This window comes from Hesperophylax consimilis, chromosome 25 (genome assembly GCF_061612785.1).
Source record: "Hesperophylax consimilis isolate HC1 chromosome 25, BYU_Hcon_1.0, whole genome shotgun sequence".
NCBI classification, from domain to species: domain Eukaryota; kingdom Metazoa; phylum Arthropoda; class Insecta; order Trichoptera; family Limnephilidae; genus Hesperophylax; species Hesperophylax consimilis.
In genome coordinates, this window is record NC_142860.1 from 26538711 (window position 1) to 26556968 (window position 18258).

Genomic DNA, 18258 nt, shown 5'->3' on the forward strand with positions numbered 1-18258 from the left:
CTCCTTGTCTCATTCACATTCATACATACATAATAATTTAGTGGAACAGCAATCATGAAGTAAAATATGCTATTGAAATTATATTCACTCAAGCGATTTTTGGCATATTATGGCAAGTTTACAAAAACGTTTTGAGCGATCGCTTGTCATAACGCGCCTAATTTATAGAACCTATTAATATGGGATAAACAGTGAAATCTAGGTGGTTTCATTGGCTTTAACAGCAGTAAGCAGTTCATATGTTTCTTTATTTATATTTTGAGGAATCATATTAATCACATACAAGATTAACAGTCCCAATAGCTCCCAACTGTCTGAAGCCAGTGAGACTATGGAATCCCCAATTGGGGTATATTGTGATGTTGAAGGTAGTGGGGAGAGGAAGAAGATGGGGGAGAAGAAGGTGGGAGAGAACCTGACTATTCAGATCTGGTCACAAAACATGGTTAAAGCCAATTCAAGCAACATTTCAATTCCAAATTTATATCTTTCTATCTATATTAAAAAAATGTTAATGTACGTTTGTTCAATATCTTAAATCTCCAAAAGTTCTTGACCGATTATTTTGAAATTTTGACACAACTTTGCATTCGAATACGCGTGTGACAGGTAAAAACATGATTTTTGGAACAGCACACTTCTGTTGGACGTAAAAGCAAAACGCGCTATTTTTTCTCTATATTCTCAGTCAGACTAAGCCGCAGCAACGCGTGGCGGGATTATGCTAAAATTAATTATTATTAAGGTATGTTATTATAGCCTTCCTGTAACTATATTCTGCGCAGTTGAACACATCTACTATTTCTGCAAAAGTATTGCAAACTGCATGCAATATAGGTACTAGCGAATATCTCATTGTTGCAATTAAAAATATTTTTGTATCGAGTAGTTCTAGTTGGTATATGAAATGTAATTAGGTTGAGTAAATTTGGGCTGTCTGTAATATAATTTACAATTTTAAAAATAAAGGTCATGTCGTAAACAAGTCTTCAATCTGAGAGAATAAAACTTTTCCCATACATAAATATTTTTCCATAGAAGAATATTTATTTTCACAACAATTCAACTTTTTTTAACATTCATTTTCAAAAATTAATTTGATTAAAATACATGCCTTGGTAGGTCCAGTTGAACATCTTTGGTGTGATGGCTATTGAAAACATTTCAGTTTCTCTGACCTCCGCAAAGCCATGTCCAATAGTTAAACCAAATATTAATATGAACAAGTTTCCCATCATCAATCTCATTGTTTCTGTAACAAACATACATATATTACATTACTTATTTATTTATTTATATATATATACGCCTAAAAAGGCTTTTACATAGAAGTGATACATGATGCAGTACAATAAGAGAATATGTATTATACAGGAGATATTGACAGTAAATAGATGTAATCCATTTTAAAGAAGGTAAAAAATACACACTTGTAAAATTGTGATTACAAGCATAATGAGAAAATATTAAAAAATATGGAGCAATATTAGTAAAACGTACGAGTAACATAAAGTAAAAAAGAAATTACAACAACACTACATATAAGACAAATCATTAAAACTAATTTACCAACGCTACTCTAATTTGTAGGATTCAACAAAGTGTTGGTATAGATTATATAAATGGAGTCAATAAATAAATCAATAGCATCCCTATACTTGTCGCCCAGATCATGCATCCTATTGGTCAGTGAGTGTGTCTGATAGTTGGTCGAGTATGTATTACAAAAGAATGTTATATTTTGTCTTGTATTCCTCGTCGGCACATGTATTTTAATAGTGGCAAGGATGGCAGGACTATCCAATTAAGTTGTTAATGACTCTGTGTAACACAACCAGGTCTGAAATAATTCTCCTGTCAGACAGTGTTATTAGATGCAATTGATTCATCAAAATGACATAATTAATGTAATCAATAGGAATTCCGAGCTTAAAATTTACGTACTTAAGAAATTTGTGCTGAACTCTTTCTATATTATTGGAGTGAACTTTATATAAATGGGACCAAATAGGTGAATTATACTCCAATTGACTTCTGACTAATGAAATATAGAGGGTTCTCATACAATCTATGGACTTAAAATCAGTTAAAGTTCTGCAAAGGAAGCCAAGCATCTTTAAAGCCTTATTAGTTATATAGTTGATGTGTTCAATGAATGACAAGTTTTCATCGAATATTACACCCAAGTCACGAATATGTGATACTGGTATTAATTAATAACCTACTTACCACATAACAATAAGTTACAAGGTAGGTACCTAGCTGTTTTAATCTATTACTCCATTGAAATGCTTGGAGAAAGTATATCAGACCGGCTCAAGTATCGGAGCTCTATAGAAGCCCGAGTAAAACTGGCGCACAACAAACTGGCCGCCTTGTATAGCAGATTCTTCAATAGTAACCAGCTGCCAACCCTATAAAAATCTTAAGTACGCCCAACAATTGAATTTGGGAGTCACCTCTAGGCTGAAGCCCCATAAAACTTGATAAACCTACAAGATTTTGTGCAAAGGAGGGCAGTCCGTCTGATTGACAATCCATTGTTAACAGACCGATTGCCATCTCTAATGTGGGCATGCTGAGCCTGTTCTACAGATATTTTAATGTAGCTAGCAGCATTGGTCCCCGGTGCATCGGTGCATGAGCGTGAAACTAAACGTATACGAGCGGAACACACATTCACAGTTGATTTTGTGTAAGACACTCATTTTTTTGTAAGACAAGCACGTATGTGAAACGAGCTACCGGCATTTGTTTTTCCTCCTTTATAAAATCCGGGCCTCTTTAAGACCCGCATTGATAAATCCCTTCGTAGAGCCCCTACCTTAACCCACCTCACAACGCTGCCCAATCGGGTGGCGACATAGATCCTCTGCCTTTACAGGGGTGCTCTTGTGAGAAGTCACATAAAAAATAAGAATAAACTTTAAAAACTATTTCAATAAATATAACTGTTATTTTACTGGAAAGTTTTATCACGACAAAGTAAAAACTATCATCAAGATAATTTTATGGTTTCACAAACTAAAATATTTTGTGTTAGATATTTCAAATGGAAACTGGATTGCTTCTAAAACAACAACAAAAATGTTTCATAGATTTCAAGACTGATCTACTTTTTTTTAAATTTTCATAAACAATACTAATGACATTCTTTTAGCTAAGATAATAGTTGTAAAATGTCGCATTTTCTTTTATGAGATTTGTAAAGTGGATAGGTACCCATTTCGAAAAATCATTTAACAGAAACCTAGTAATAAATGGTTAAATTTTCATTAAAAATTATTTCTAAATTCATCACAATAAAACAAATGTTTTCATTCATGGTTTTCCTCGAAATTTGTTGAAAACCTGTATTTTTTCCATCATAACAATAATTTAGGTAGGTAGGTACCTACACATGAAAATTTACGATATGTCAATATTTCACGATTTATGCCAAACCCAAATTTTCCAAAATACCAAACGAAATCCATCAACAAACAGTTTCTGTCAATTTTCATTACGTTCAAAACAAAAAATCAAATTGTTGAAAAAAATAGAAGAACGCCGAAATCAAAACAAACGAAAATGTGTGGAAAAATGGCTGAATTTTTCAGATTCCGATCAGTTGCGCGTTATAATCTGAAAATATGTGTGTAGGATTTTTGATCTTGCGATAACAGCTTGTCGGTTAGATATATAATAACTGTGTTCAAAAAGTATAAGCATCTACCGAACATTAAGTTAAGCTTACCGTACCAGATAAAACAGTTACACTGAAACTAAACTATTAGAAAAATCGATTCTTGTGACGGAAAAGCTGTCGAGCAAGTTACCTCGACTGCACATGTGCAAAAGCGATTTGGGTCAGGAGAGAATTCAGAAGAAACAACCATGAATTTATTATTATTTTGAAAATGTTTTCATGTTCAAACTTACGCCTTTTGTAACAAAATGTTGTTTTTATTTGTTTCGCCGCGACCTTTTGACGGGATTCCGAAATGAAATGAAAGTTGAATCGTTTGAGAAAAAGGTGTTATCTACTGAGGGCTTTCGAAATCATTTCTTAATGTTTCGACATCGGTTCGTATTTATAACTTACTTAACCTTATAATGTCATTGAGCTGAATATTATTTTAAGCAACAAAAACTTCTGGAGACATTATCGAAAAGCCAGTAATTAAAATATCTTTGAGTAATATACTTGAAACAAATATATGTTGTGTGATATTTGGAGTAGTAAAAATTCTCGAACGGCGAGATCTGGCGTCATGAAAATCTTATCTTTGTTTAATTTAAAAGGAAACCCGACCATTTTCAGTTCTTAATATGGTTTACACCGTGAGCTATGGAGCACGTAGGTATATATTCATAAATTTGTCTACAAACAGCTAGACGCCACATTATTTGTTTCAGTTTTTTCGATTATAAAGAAAATTTCGGAAAGAGGTTTGTAACTTCGGATGAAACCGGGTAGTAACCATAAATCAACTATCATAGTGACTACTACATAACATTGATACGTGGGTAGTATTTGAATTTTCTCAAAAAAATTCTGGTCTTATAATTTAGAGGCTTCCTAAAAAACTTACATAAAAATATGAATACCTTGACATACAGAAATCATGGCGTTTTATCCCCACTGCAAAATAATTTGGATTGTATATTGTAAAATAGATTACTCCAGAACGAAAACATAATGAACCATTAACTTGACTGTTGTTTTATCAGTTCAACGTAATTCAGTGAAACAATCGAATACGAACAGCTTCATAGCAATGTGAAAAACATATAATAAGTGTGTAAGTGATATTATTTCTTGTTAACGTCAAGCGGTAAAAAAAACCATAATATGACTAAGACCTTCGTAACGACGTCAATGGAGTGTATTAATATCTTTGTACTTTAACCTTGAAGATTACAATAATATTAAAGATGTTATATTATTATTATTAATTCTGAAACGTTAAGTTTTGAGTTACAAATATTGATTGTATCGAAATGTGTTTCGACGGCGGAAAAGTTAATTGTATAAGGCATCTTTTTTATATCAATAATCGCCATCACAACTTATAGACCGATACTATTATTATTGTTCAATTGATGAATGAATGTTTGTAAAGTTTGAATCGTAATCGTGCGAGGAGCTGAAGTCATCACACATTTCGTTGTAGCCTCCGCGCTTGTGTTATTATTTTTTGTTCAAATTTTTCAGAGGCTCGTACGTAGCGTAACTGCTTTACAGAGTTGTACAAATATTGCTTACGCATTTGATCGAAGTACAATTATTTCGATAAAAAATTCCACGTCGTAAACATTTTTAAGTGAACCGTTCTCTACGCATATATGGTAGCTCCCAGTTTGTGATAATGTTAAAACTTATCATTGAAATTCAATCATTTCAACTTAAAATTCATTTATCAATACGGTGTTAATAATGTTTTATTTGTGAATTTCGATATTGACTCTGTTATTAAGCCTACGTGCCTTTAATTTTCACGGCTTGAAAGAAATTTAAAAAAAGTGTAATTAAAAAAAAATCAAATCTAGGTTGGTACCTAGATATCAGAGCACAGTTTAACAATATAATTATCAGAACTGAAGATATTACTGACTTTTTTTGTAGAAAAATGGTGAATGAATAAAAGGTTGCGTACGCCACAAGTTTTCCGCCAACTTAACTTAACCTCAATACCGTACGTCAGAAAACAGGCCGAGTACAGCCCTGCCCGAGGGTGTGACAGATTGATAAAAATGGCACGAATTTAATATGGATTATTCTGAACCTGTAGTGTTATTAACAAGCTAATCAAACAAACAGGCCGGGAAAGCGTCCGACGACACACAAAAACAGTTATGTATGATAATTACCGCCCGCGTCACAGACGGACGGGATACGTAAAAATGACGTGAATTCAGTGTTCTCGATAAAAACAGAAGCGTAACCCAGTTTTGTGCGTGTTCTGGTGCTCGGATGTCTGTCTTCAGTGTTTAAAACAAACATGTTGAAGTTTAAAAAGATGGGCACCGAAAAGATTCCTATGCTCCTGGTCACAGCGAACGTCGGCTCCATTTTTGAATCTGTGAGTATTGTTTTCGAAAATCTAACACTTGATGTGGAGCGTTGTTTTCAAAATTACAAACCAATTCATTCATTGATTTCGACAATCGAGCTCTTTTGAAGTTATGTTTTCGGAATTCCAAACCAATTCATTGTTTTCAGAAATCGAACCAATTTTGAATTCATTTCATTATTTTCGTCATTCGAACCCTTTTAAAGTTAATATAACTGATAGATTTATTAAAACTTCGTCGAATTTCAAATAGTTTTCGATTGGAATCTTTATCTTATCATACACATTCTTGTATAAATAATAATAACACATTGTATGAATGCTATCATAACCTGTACATACAATATAAAATATAACCTTCTTGTATGTAAATGAGCATTGAGAGAGGATAGAGTACCAATTATCACTTAAATCTTGTAGTTTCACACGTCAAAACTTATATTAAAAGCCAATTCAGTTTTGTCAACTCAATAAATAACACAGTCCGAAGTATCTTTTTCCTGTTTTTTTTTATTATTATTTATTTACTTACTTTAATTGAATAAGAAGGTTTTTACATATTATTCTCAATGTTTAGACAAATAATATTGTATTTCTGCGAAGCTGTACTTGAATTATTTTCACATATCTCAACTATTATAAAGGAAATTCAAATGTAATACACTTTCTAACCTGATTTCAATTCATTATGGAAAGTGTTTTTATTTTAAAATGCATAACTGTAAATAGCTTCTTTCTCTGCTGACTTTGAATTAATTGTTTACTTAAAACAATCATGAAAGCCTCCATGATTGAGCGGATAAGATCCTAGACTACAAATCCTGAGATTGCGGGTTCGAATCCCACAATATATTAAAATAAATTTACTGGACGTAATTAGCAGAGATGTGCTTTATTTCAAATAAATCCATTTCAAATGGAAATGCAAAATGGGTATTTTCCATTTTGCATTTTAAATGCTTTTCTAAAAACCATTTTGCATTTTGCATTTTAAATGCTTTTCTCAATGCATTTTCCATTTTAAATGCTTTTTTGCAACATTCTTCCTACTATCTCCACTCATCTTTTTTTCATAAGCCCCAAATATCAGTCGGTCCTCAACCTCGCTATGAGAGATAATTTACATTTGTCAAGTTGCTCCCTGGTAGGAGCCCTGGCAATTGAGTGATACCATTACAAAAAATACTGATTCAAATACTGAACATGGGGCCAAGACGCTGTAATATTAAATATTAGATAGCAGTTTCTATGTTTTTACGTTGGCAACATTAGTCCCGCGCAAATTTTTTGTGGTTTCATAATCTGTAGTCGTGGTGTTTTTGGATTTACCATCATGTAATATGTTTGTTCTACATTGATGTCCATTATTAAATGACAAAATTGTTTAAAAATTCTATAATTATTTTAATTGTTTGACCTGAGAAACCATTTTGCATTTTCAATGCATTTTGAAAATAGGTATTTTGCATTTTGCATTTGAAATGCTTTTCTAAAAACCATTTTGCATTTTGCATTTTCAAATGGAAAAGTTTTGACCCATTTCCATTTTGCATTTCAAATGGTTTTGGGTACCCATTTTGCACATCTCTGGTAATTAGTCATGTGTTATATCATGTATAATTAATAAACAATATTACAATGTATTTGTGGCACTTTTTGTTGTAATCGATGCGTTACTTGAAATAGCCAGTTACTTCCCAACCTTCCTCTACCCTATCTAGTTCCTTTACCCCTCCATTTAGTCTCACAAGATACCAAAATTGGTAATACAATACCAAAATTTTGGCTCCATTGTCAAACACTAGGTAAAATGTTAGCATCTCATCACTAATGTTATTGTATTGAACCAAGGTGCAAAAATACATCCTTGTCTGCACCTGCTAAACAATTTACCAGTGTTTAAAAACCTGCATTACTATAAAAGAAATGCTGTGACTGTGGACCTTGTAGACCAGAGGTTCAAACCAAAGTGGTCCATATGGACCCCCAGGGGTCGATATCGGGATGCTAGGGGTCTATGTCAGCGAGAAAAAAATTTCTGGGTCCACGAGATTCAAATGGGGGTGCATACAAGCGGACCCCCATTTACCTCAAGTCAACATTTAGGAGTTTCGTAAATGAAACAATACACCCAACACAAATATAATAGACTAAGAAATTACTTATTTGATTTTTGTATTTTTATATTTCGTAAAGTTGTTAATTGAGGTATATAAATAGAGTCTACATTCCTTTTCTCGTCAGAATTAATATATTCAAGCAAAAAATTGCACATTGGAAGCCTTGAATTTTCCTAGTTCCCCAACTTGTTTTTGAAAAACGTCCAGGGTAATAATGACGTTCAACATTTAAATGCACTTCACACAGACTTCAAAACTAAGTTTGAGGACATTTTGACTGTGGAAATGCAACGTTGAAGAATCGGATATCATGTGACAAGAAGAACTCACCGGAATAAGCACTGACAAAGAACTTAAGGGACAGTTCTGTAGGGCTAGCTACAGAAAGAAATTCCCGTTGCTTATCCTGCTTCATTTTCATTTGGTGTAATACCTCACAAGGGTGCCCCTGTCTGCACAATGTAAAGACAGCAACTATACCGCCACCCGGTTGTTGGACAGGCAAGGGAAGGGAATATTTTTACTAAAAAAATAAATGATTATCACATGGGACGTTAATAGTTTTAGGAAAATTCAATATTCGGCAGGCAGGGGGTCTACGGAAAAAAAAATATTTGGCAAGTGGTCTACGGGGCAAAAAAGTTTGGGAACCTCTGTTGTAGACCGTAGATATATTACTCACATAGACTGGTTGTGATGTCAGAACCAGCAGAATCAGTTGTACCAACCAAACGGTGTGTTTTAATGTGACGGTGTTTTATTCGTTTTTAAACAGCGTTTTATAAATTCTACGTATAATAAAACTTACATTCATTCTGAATCAGCGTTTATTGATCTACATGAATATATATTTATAAGCCGTAATATTTTTCACTGGAGTTCCTTATTGTAATTATTTATTTTTAGTTGAACTTTTACAGAGTTATTTATACAAAACTAGTTTTCACTGATAACTGGTTCCTTGTTGTATGTATTTATTTTTAAAGGGATCATTGTTGATATCCACAGAACAGAAAATTTCTAGAAGTGCGATTTATAATATATCTATAAAAGATTCTGTTCTTGTTTTGTCCTGTCCTGCTGTTATTGTTATTCTTTGTTTTGTCATCGCGTTGTATAAACTGTACATTTAGTGTTATAATATTAGATCTGTATTGGGTAAGGCACACTGTAGGAATAATTTTAAGAACATGACCACTAATACTAAATTACCGTTTTAAAGTTTGTTGTAGTTAAGCACACTTGAAGTGAAATGACACTAAACTGCGCTATATAAATGCTATGTTATTATTATAATACGGATTTCAATGAAAAGTGATCTCGACAAATCAGACATTTTGACTCCTAGGCCCGAGACAAGCGAATGAAATTGAATATCTTTCCAAGAACAAACTTCAATATTTATTTATTTATGTTCTCCATAAAACAGTTATGCAACAATATATAACAGAGAAGATAGCAAATTTGACGTACAGTATATCTCCGAATATACTTTTTAGGTACATATACAGGGTGTCCGGAAACTCGCAGTACAAGCGGGAAACTGGTGAATCTACATCACATTTGGAGTCGATTTTGTAGTATATTTTTTTTTGATTTGAGCTTTCGTTATCGAGTAAATCGAGTTAGAAGTTGATTTTTTTTTTTTTTTTTTTTTTAATCAAATTCTTATAAATTATTACTGAAGATCAAAGTACCCAACTAATTAAAACTATTTGAAAGTAAAACAAATGAAGAAACTCGGATTTGAAGCATTATTTTGAAATCACCCTTCATTTAACCCGGTGTAATCATAAAATATTTCTGCTCTGCAGGGTTGAAACATCTGTTGTTCAACCCTAAACACCAGAAAAAACTTTAACCCTAAAATAGCCGAAAAATATTTTTTTTTGGTTTTTTTTTTTTTTGTGAAAATGCTCAAAAAAAAAATTTTATGTTTTTTTGGGTTCCCCATGTGGTGTAGATTCTCCAGTTTCCCGCTTGTACTACGAGTTTCCGGACACCGTGTATTTTATTTTATTTATTCATTTTCGGGAAATCGACAGTTTACATTTAATCAGTTTGTACATAAGTATTAAATAGTAAAATAAAACCAATTATGGATTTCTTCCTTGTGACTTTAACTGAGACAGCATAATATGGAATAAGTTATTTAAATTTGTGAGAATGGAATATGAATTAAAAAATTTATATAAAACAAAAGATTATATAAAACGAAAAATTTACAAAACAATACATTTATAGCCATGGAGAGAGGTTGTAGGTATAAATCAAATCATAATAGAGATATAAACAATAGAGACATAACATTATTCACAAACCATCAGAGAAATATTCTTTTATGGACCTCTTGTATTTGGTAAGTTCGCAACTGAAAATATCAACCTTGGATAATACGCTATTGTAATTATTGCATAGTCTGTTCAGGCAAGAATTCGGCTATAAGTTAACCTATATATATATGTTAACCTCTTTCAATATAAGTGGATTAAGTATAGTTTCAGAGATTAGTTGGGCGTGGTCTTCAGGTGTTGAAATCGAGCAATCCTGTTAAGAACAAGGATGGATACAGAAATGGATAGTACTTATATAATATATATAGGTCACGGGTTCAAATCCCAGCACGCACAAGCGTGGAATATAGCTCCCTTATTTGGTCCCCTTCTGAACAAAACTATATTCTAAAAATACAATATGTACTATCCATTTCTGTATCCACCCCTGTTCTTAACAGGATTGCTCGATTTCAACACCTTATATTTACATATATTGTTCCTAGTTGTATCTTTAGAATATAGTTTTGTTCAGAAGGGGACCAAATAAGGGAGCTATATTCCAAGCTTGTGCGTGCCGGTATTCAAACCCGTGACCTTTGGATTGCTAGTCGAGAAGCTGTCAAAAAGCGACTATAATCTGCCGTTATTTTTACTAATCTTTTGATCACTTTCAACAGAATTAAGGGATGCTTACATTGGAAACAGACATGCCCACAACACAATTCTATCGCTTTACCTTTTCAGTGTCGATATATCCTATAATTTAATAGGCATTAAATTATTTGCATACAATGAAATGTTAAATGCATTAATCTTAAACTGTAAAGCAGAAAACCTTTTTAGATGTTTATCTCGCTGAAAACTTTAGCACAGTGAGCTCTGACGTCATTAACTTTGAACTCATTTTTCTATCTGAAATTTCTTAGTCAATTCAACTATTTTTAGTTCACAATATCATTTTCATCGTGAGCTATATAGCTTTGGAATAATCATTTTACTTCATAAACATGGACAAGAAACCACATTTGAATGAAATAATTATTATGTTGTCCTTGAAATTTCAGGCAGTAAAAGTTGTGCTAATTTCATGATGCCAGATCCCACAGTTTTTTTTCAAGATTAGCTTTATTCAAATATGGAACAAAAAATTAAATTTTGTGGTGAAAGCAAAACGTATTTCCGAGCTCCATAGTTCTTGATGGAAATGTGGGTGCAAGCTGAAGATAATTGCGTTTATCTAGAAATTACAAGCGGAAAAATCCGTGCAGATTTCATGGCACCAGAGCTCACTGCTAAAGAGTTTTTCCACTTCAAACAAAACAATTTATAGGATACAGCTGTATTAAAACATGGAACAAAAATTGTCTTATATTTTTGTCAGTTAATACATTATTATAGCTCGTTATAGAAATGAAGCTAGCTGAATATTGTATTGAGCTGGACATTCTAGACAAAAACTGTGCAAATTTCGTGCCACCAGTGCTCAATGATTATTCGGCACTACAGATTATCCAACAACATTTAAAAAATAATACCGCGCAAGCGTCCCAATTGCTCCCAACCATCTGGAGCCAGTGTGATCCCCAATTGGTATATGTTTTGAGGCCGAAGGAAGAGGGGAGGGGAAGAGGAAGGTGGGGAAGTACTTAGCTATTCAGATCTGGTCACCAAATATGGTTTAAGCCATTCAAGCAAAGTTTCAATTCTGAATGATTGTCTTACACCAGGGCGATACTGAGAGTGTCTTCCACACTGGAACGTGCCGCAATTATGCTATATATTATTACGCCGTAATTTGAATCCCTCTAACCTCTCGACTATGGAGGCTGTCAAAAAACTACTATAATCTGCTGTCATTTTTACTGATTGAAAGCACAAAATCAAGCTCTGTAATTGGCCAGTATTTGTATGTCAAATTCATTAGACCAGACTCGAGCGCCAAACTGTTTTGGAGTAAAAAACGTATGGTAACATAATATAAGAAAATAATATATTGTATGTAATATATTGATATTGATGTAATACTAAATATACGGGTACTATGTAAAATGGGCTTGTATGCCCTTAGTAGCAAGAAAAACAATATTATTCAACCTTTAAATGCTATATACACGTAAAATATTTGCAATAAAATATTATTTACAATAAACCAAGTAATGACGGCCGGCATAGTCCAGTGGTAACGCATTGGACTGCCATTCCGAAGGTCGCGGGTTCGAACCCGGCGTGCGCAAATAAATTTTATTTGATTGATTTGTGTTATTTCACAATTAATTAATTAAAATAATATATAGTATATTTGCGGCACGTTCCAGAGTGGAAGATACTACCAGTATCGCCCTGGTGTAAGACCACCATTCAGAATTGAAACGTTGCTCCAAATGGCTTTAGCCGTGTTTATTGACTAGATCTGAATAGCCAGGTATTTCCCCACCTTCCTCTTTCCCTTCCCCACTTACCTTCAGCCTCACAACATCCCCCAGTTGGGGATGCCATAGTCTCACTGGCTCCAGACGGGAGCAGTTGGGACTCTTGTGAGGTATTCACTATAAATAAAAAAAAATAATTGTGTTTTTTTTTTTTTTTAAAGAAAGACAAACATTCCCGGTTTACGAATAATATTTGAAAATCTCCTACTACCACCACAGTAAGCGGAAAATGTTGCTTCTGTTGTGATGGAGGACAGGAGCCAGCCGAGGAATCAAACACTAAATGCGATGTCAACTCAGTCACCGACCGATCTTACTGTTATCTTATTCTTACATACTCAGTTACTATACTGCCATCTAGCTTGCTCTCACTGACCATTTTTCCATTTTAGCATACACCAGGGTTCATTATTGTTGTTTTAGAAGGTTAGTCCTCTGTGTATTTTAGCAACTGTTGCATGTGTTTCAGTTTGTTTCGTTCTGCCATTTTTTTACACGTATTTCCCGTGAGCACTTAGGCCATAGATCCTTTGTGCTATCTCCCATTTAACCTCAATCCTAGTCCCTTTAATAAAGTTCACCAGGATTGTCATTGGGTATGTGGCTATGTCTTCTGGTTCTACTGTATGTCTCCCCAGGTATCTGAGCCCAGTTCCCACCAGGGCAGGACATTGGCAGCATAGGTGAATTGGAGTCTCTTCATCCTCTTCACATTTCCTGCGTCTATTGGTGTTTTCGACTCTCAATATCTTCATGTGTCTCCTGAAATGGCAGTGTCCTGTTAGTAGTCCTACCAGTTCCCTCAGCGAGTTTCTGTCCATATCGAGTAGTTTCTTAGTTCGTCTAGGGTCTGATCCTTTTATGAGTACTTTGGACTGTCTCATTCCAGGTGCCCTTATTTACAAAATTATGTCTAATTGCAAGTGTAAACATGATACCTTAACTTTAAACCAAAAAATGTAAATTTTACAAAAGATATAGTGGTGTTTATTTTATGAAATACCTGTTAAATTTTTCACATATTTTGAATGTATGCACCATACTGCTGTAAATAACATTAAATAAATGTTATCAGCAATGTGAGTGAGAAATATTAAGGCTTAAAAAACATATAATGTAGATCAACGATCACTGATTCTGAATCAAAGATATTAGAAGAACGAGATGTGCTATGAGCAGTTCGTACTGTGTGGAATTGTTTTGCCGAGTGTCGCCGGTTTTGTTCACCAATACTACTGCACACCTTCGCTTATGCTAAGGTATCCGCACTAATACATAGAACAGATTTCTGTGCGTACACGTCCCGATACCGTTCAAAGTACCCTAATTAGGTAGTACTCCGCCTACGGTCCAACGGACAACATAACATATCTCGTTCTTCTAATATCTTTGTTCTGAATACATTATGCAAAGAATTAATAAATGGTCAACTATCTAAGAAGTAATAAATCGTCATTGTAAGGTAAACGTGGAACTGAATCAATTCCTATTTGTGAGTCTATTTTGAATCATAGTTAGAGCATGATTCAGCGAAAATGAATTACAGTATTCAATGTCCCTTTGGGATGTTTGATTGTTTGTTAATACATATATATTATATTTTATCAAACTTTGGTATTGAATTACCATATTTATATTTGGTAATCAATTGTAATCTGTGGTCTGTAAATATTTGTAGAGTTCTATTCACATATTTATCATTAACAACACATTGTTGCACAAGTGATATCTATTGAAGCCACCAAACAGATAATTTATAGTCACCAATTTAAGACCTTTTGTCTCTTAGACTTCAGAAAGGCAATTTTATTTTATTTGAATACTTATTTATAATAACAATGTTTGCACTCAAAATGTTGGTTGAATTCATAAACATGTCACTGAGTAAAACAGAGTGATAGATGCTCTATTTAGAATAGAATGTTGCCTTAAATGGCATTTTTAAAAATAAATGCATAATTTTAACGGTTAACACAATTATTAGTTATTAACGGACTATCAACGCAATATATCATTGAAGAAGAAGACAATACTAATAAATCTAAACGATACATGAAACAGAAAAAGACGGAGATCAGAACAGAGTACCTGGGTTCGATTCCTAGTTGAGACCGTTATCTTTTTATTTTTCTGTGTCTTGTTCTGTTTCATGCTTTGTTAGACTTATTAGTTTTATCTTATTCAATAATTTTTAGTCTTTATTTTGAAGGTAATCAATTTGCAAGTGTGACACACATTCATAGCAGTTCAACAATAGTAAGACAGTGTAACAAACCGTTACAACCACTTTATGGGTTCACTGAGAAACTTGTTACACCTGTCGCAGTCCTCCCAAAGGAAATTTAATATGTTCCTGTAACGGACGTACTGCGCCGAGTTCGGCCGCGGTCGCCCACGTTAAAATGATCTAAAATAAAATTCTAAATTAAAAAATATAAATAAAAATTCATGTTAAATATACTGCCGAAATGTTAAATTGTATGTAAAATTATGTAAGAATGTAATGTAAAATGTAAAAACAATAAACGAAACGTCGGAGCTTGGCTAGAGGTATACGGGCAGAGAAGTATTGTGAGAGCTGGTAAAATCATAATCATATTTTAATTCGGGCACGATTGTTAGAACCGTGCCAAAACGTAGTGGGAAGCCGTGCCGTGCGCCATGCGCCGTCATAGCGTCACAAATGACCGGTGGTACGCCGTCATTACGTCCCACGGGCACGGTTCTGAGGATCGTGCCCAAACAAAGGAAGGCCGTGGTCACGTTCGACCACGGCCCGAAACTACCGGCCGAGCGGCGGTAGACGGCCCGGCAGGGCGCCGCGATAGCGTCGCTACACGGCTCACGGATTCCAGGAATCAAAGAGAAAGTGGGCCCGTGTGCGCATCGCACGCCCGCTGGCGGCCTATAAAACGGGCAACAGGCCCTCAAAACGTCAGATCTCCAGAAACCACCACCAGCTCTACACCTCTCTCTCTGCTCTGCCCTCTACCTCGCTCCGACTTCTGCTTCTACTCGCCTTCTTTCACTCTGACCCCCGCCTCACCCTGGACCACGGACTTGCCTACCCCTTCGGACCAGACGGAATCAGTATCAAGAACAAGCGACAAGCAATCGGACCAGCTCTACAGCGGCTTCAGAGACGGCCCCGTTCTACCCCTCCACGCCACTGAAGGACGACGCCTCTCGCCTCCACAGATTGGGATCACCGGCCCCATTTACAGTCTTGTGTGTCACACGATTACGTCTGATACAGTTCCCTTAACCCCTAGTTTTACCAAAAGGCTTTCAATGATTGTATTCTCCCTCTGGGTTAGCTGAACTCATATGCAGATGGTTTACGAAGCGTCACACCTGCCAGAGATGGCTGAAGTTAGGAATAAACTGGCTCTCTCTAGCTGAAACATGACCTTATTATAGGTCATCATAGCTGTGACATCTCTCCCAGGGATTACAACTGTAATCCTGAATGGCTTGGTGATAAACTAACCTATGACAACCATCTTAATAAGAGACGAAGTGATACGGGAACGAGAAAGTATTCGAAATATTTACTAGGAAATCTGCATATTACTAAGATGGTTTGTTTGATGTATATGAAAAAATTGTAAAATAACACAAAGTAATCAAATGCATGCCGATATTATAATCCGCGACCTCAGGATTCCTAGCCAAGGATCATAACCACGGAGGTCGTCGAATTAGCCGTGTAATTTCTACCCTTTCTCTTCCCCATCTCCTTACTCTCACCACTCCCTTCAGCTTCACAACATACCCCAAATGGGGACTCCATATTCCAACAACTGGCTTCGTTCAGTTGGAACTCTTGTGTGATTTAAGATTAAAAAATTCATCTATTTTTAAAAAGAACCATTTGTGTTAATTCTTATAGCTGTGTTAGAACACTGAATTTAGCTCAATTTAAGCCAAAACAGCACTTAGTGGATTTTAGCAGTAAGCCGTCACTATTATTTAAGTTATTTTAAAGTATGTTTACGTTAAGCTACTGAGTAAAGCCCATTTGGTGGGAAGAATCACTAAATTGTGCTGCAAATTGTGATGTTAGTTTTATAGTTTCAGATTACGTTTTTTCAGTTTATTAAAATACCATACATTGCACTAATATGGATTCAGATTACCGGTTCCAATTTTAGCATCATATGACTGGCTGTTGCATACCAAGTTCTCAGTGTTACTTATTGTTGTGTTCGTACAAACAGGTCTCCAACTCGTTTTGGAAGGAGTTTATAAATAAATGGTTCTTTTAGATTAATCAGGGATTTATTAATACTCCGCGTATTATAATGGTGACTCGATAGTCGACCTAACTAGAAGCTGGCTAATTGGAATCTGAAATAGTAAGTTTCTCTGAGAGCCTTACCACTGGCCCTGGCGACTACTGGCCACTGGCTCCATCTTGCGGACTTCCACGCAAGCTCTATGCACTGCCATCTGTGCGTGCATTTATGAAGCTCTTACTTCCCAACACTTATTATAATAAAAATGTAGCAGAAGAATCCAGATTAATTCATCAATAATAAGCAGCTCGATGCTACTTAGGTACGTACTTGCTACTTGCTACTTAGGTATGTACTCGCAGTCGAAATCAAAACAGAGCAACCTACGTACTACAAGCACCTACTTGTCTATCGACGACAATAACATCGCAAGTCCGTCTTTCACATTACGAGAACTCGCCAGAAGGTTCGAGTCTACCGCCTACGCATAATTTCCGTGCCGCCGAAAGTTCGCGAAAGGCCCAGATTGAGCGAGTGCCTCGAATTTAGTTGCAATCCAACTACGTGCTGTTGCCACCGGCCGAACAGTATAAATAAGCCCGACGCAGCGAGTCAGTCAGTCAGTTATCTATCAGCCGTCAGTCAACGAGGCTCAACGAGTGATCACCCGCGCTCCTCTTACTAGCGCGAAAAACAACGTACCCGGCTTCGCCCGTACCATCATGGACTCTATCGGGACATCATCTTAGCGCCTTGTCCAGATCGCCGTCCCTGGCAAGCGCTACTCGGATTACAAGCGCCCTGGTTCAAGTGTCTCTGACCAGCGCTTCTTCCACGCCACCATGACCACCACGAGGACACGCAGCATCCTCACTGGTCTACGCCGCTCCCGTTCAACTGCCTACAAGGTCCGCCGCACCTTCGGCCTCCGTCAGCACTGGAGTATTGATTCCCCAGATCGCCAGTGCCTGACAGTCTTCGAGTCCGGTCCCAGCGCGCCGTCGCCAACTACCGCCTCGACCACAACACCGCAGCAACCGGAGTATCCAACATCTGTCCTACATCATCTTCTCGTCACGGCAACTGACTCAATAAACTCATTGAACTTCACCACACGCTTTTTATTTCGTGCCTCACCA

The 18258-nt window shown here is 35.6% G+C and overlaps 2 protein-coding genes across 6 annotated transcripts in view; one reads left to right on the top strand and one right to left on the bottom strand.

Annotated features, from left to right (window-relative positions):
* Scgalpha (sarcoglycan alpha) overlaps positions 1-4027 on the bottom strand; it is a 31168-nt gene extending 27141 nt beyond the window's left edge. Inside the window, exons 1-2 of one of the 5 annotated variants that reach the window (XM_089646897.1) lie at positions 3922-4027; positions 1115-1252 (exon numbers count right to left, since the gene is read on the bottom strand). In XM_089646897.1, coding sequence (XP_089503023.1) covers positions 1115-1247 — 133 coding nt within the window. In that variant the 5' untranslated portion in view covers positions 1248-1252; positions 3922-4027. Of the gene's footprint in view, positions 1-1114; positions 1253-3736 lie in introns of all 5 variants that reach the window. The other 4 variants (XM_089646894.1, XM_089646898.1, XM_089646895.1 and 1 more) reach the window with 4 other exon arrangements.
* Positions 4028-5933: 1906 nt separating this feature from the next.
* The window catches only part of 5PtaseI (inositol polyphosphate-5-phosphatase A), a 50816-nt gene continuing 38491 nt past the window's right edge, over positions 5934-18258 (top strand). The window contains exon 1 of the mRNA XM_089646893.1: positions 5934-6065. Within this exon, the coding sequence (XP_089503019.1) occupies positions 5985-6065 (81 nt within the window). The 5' untranslated portion in view covers positions 5934-5984. The remainder of the gene's footprint in view (positions 6066-18258) is intronic.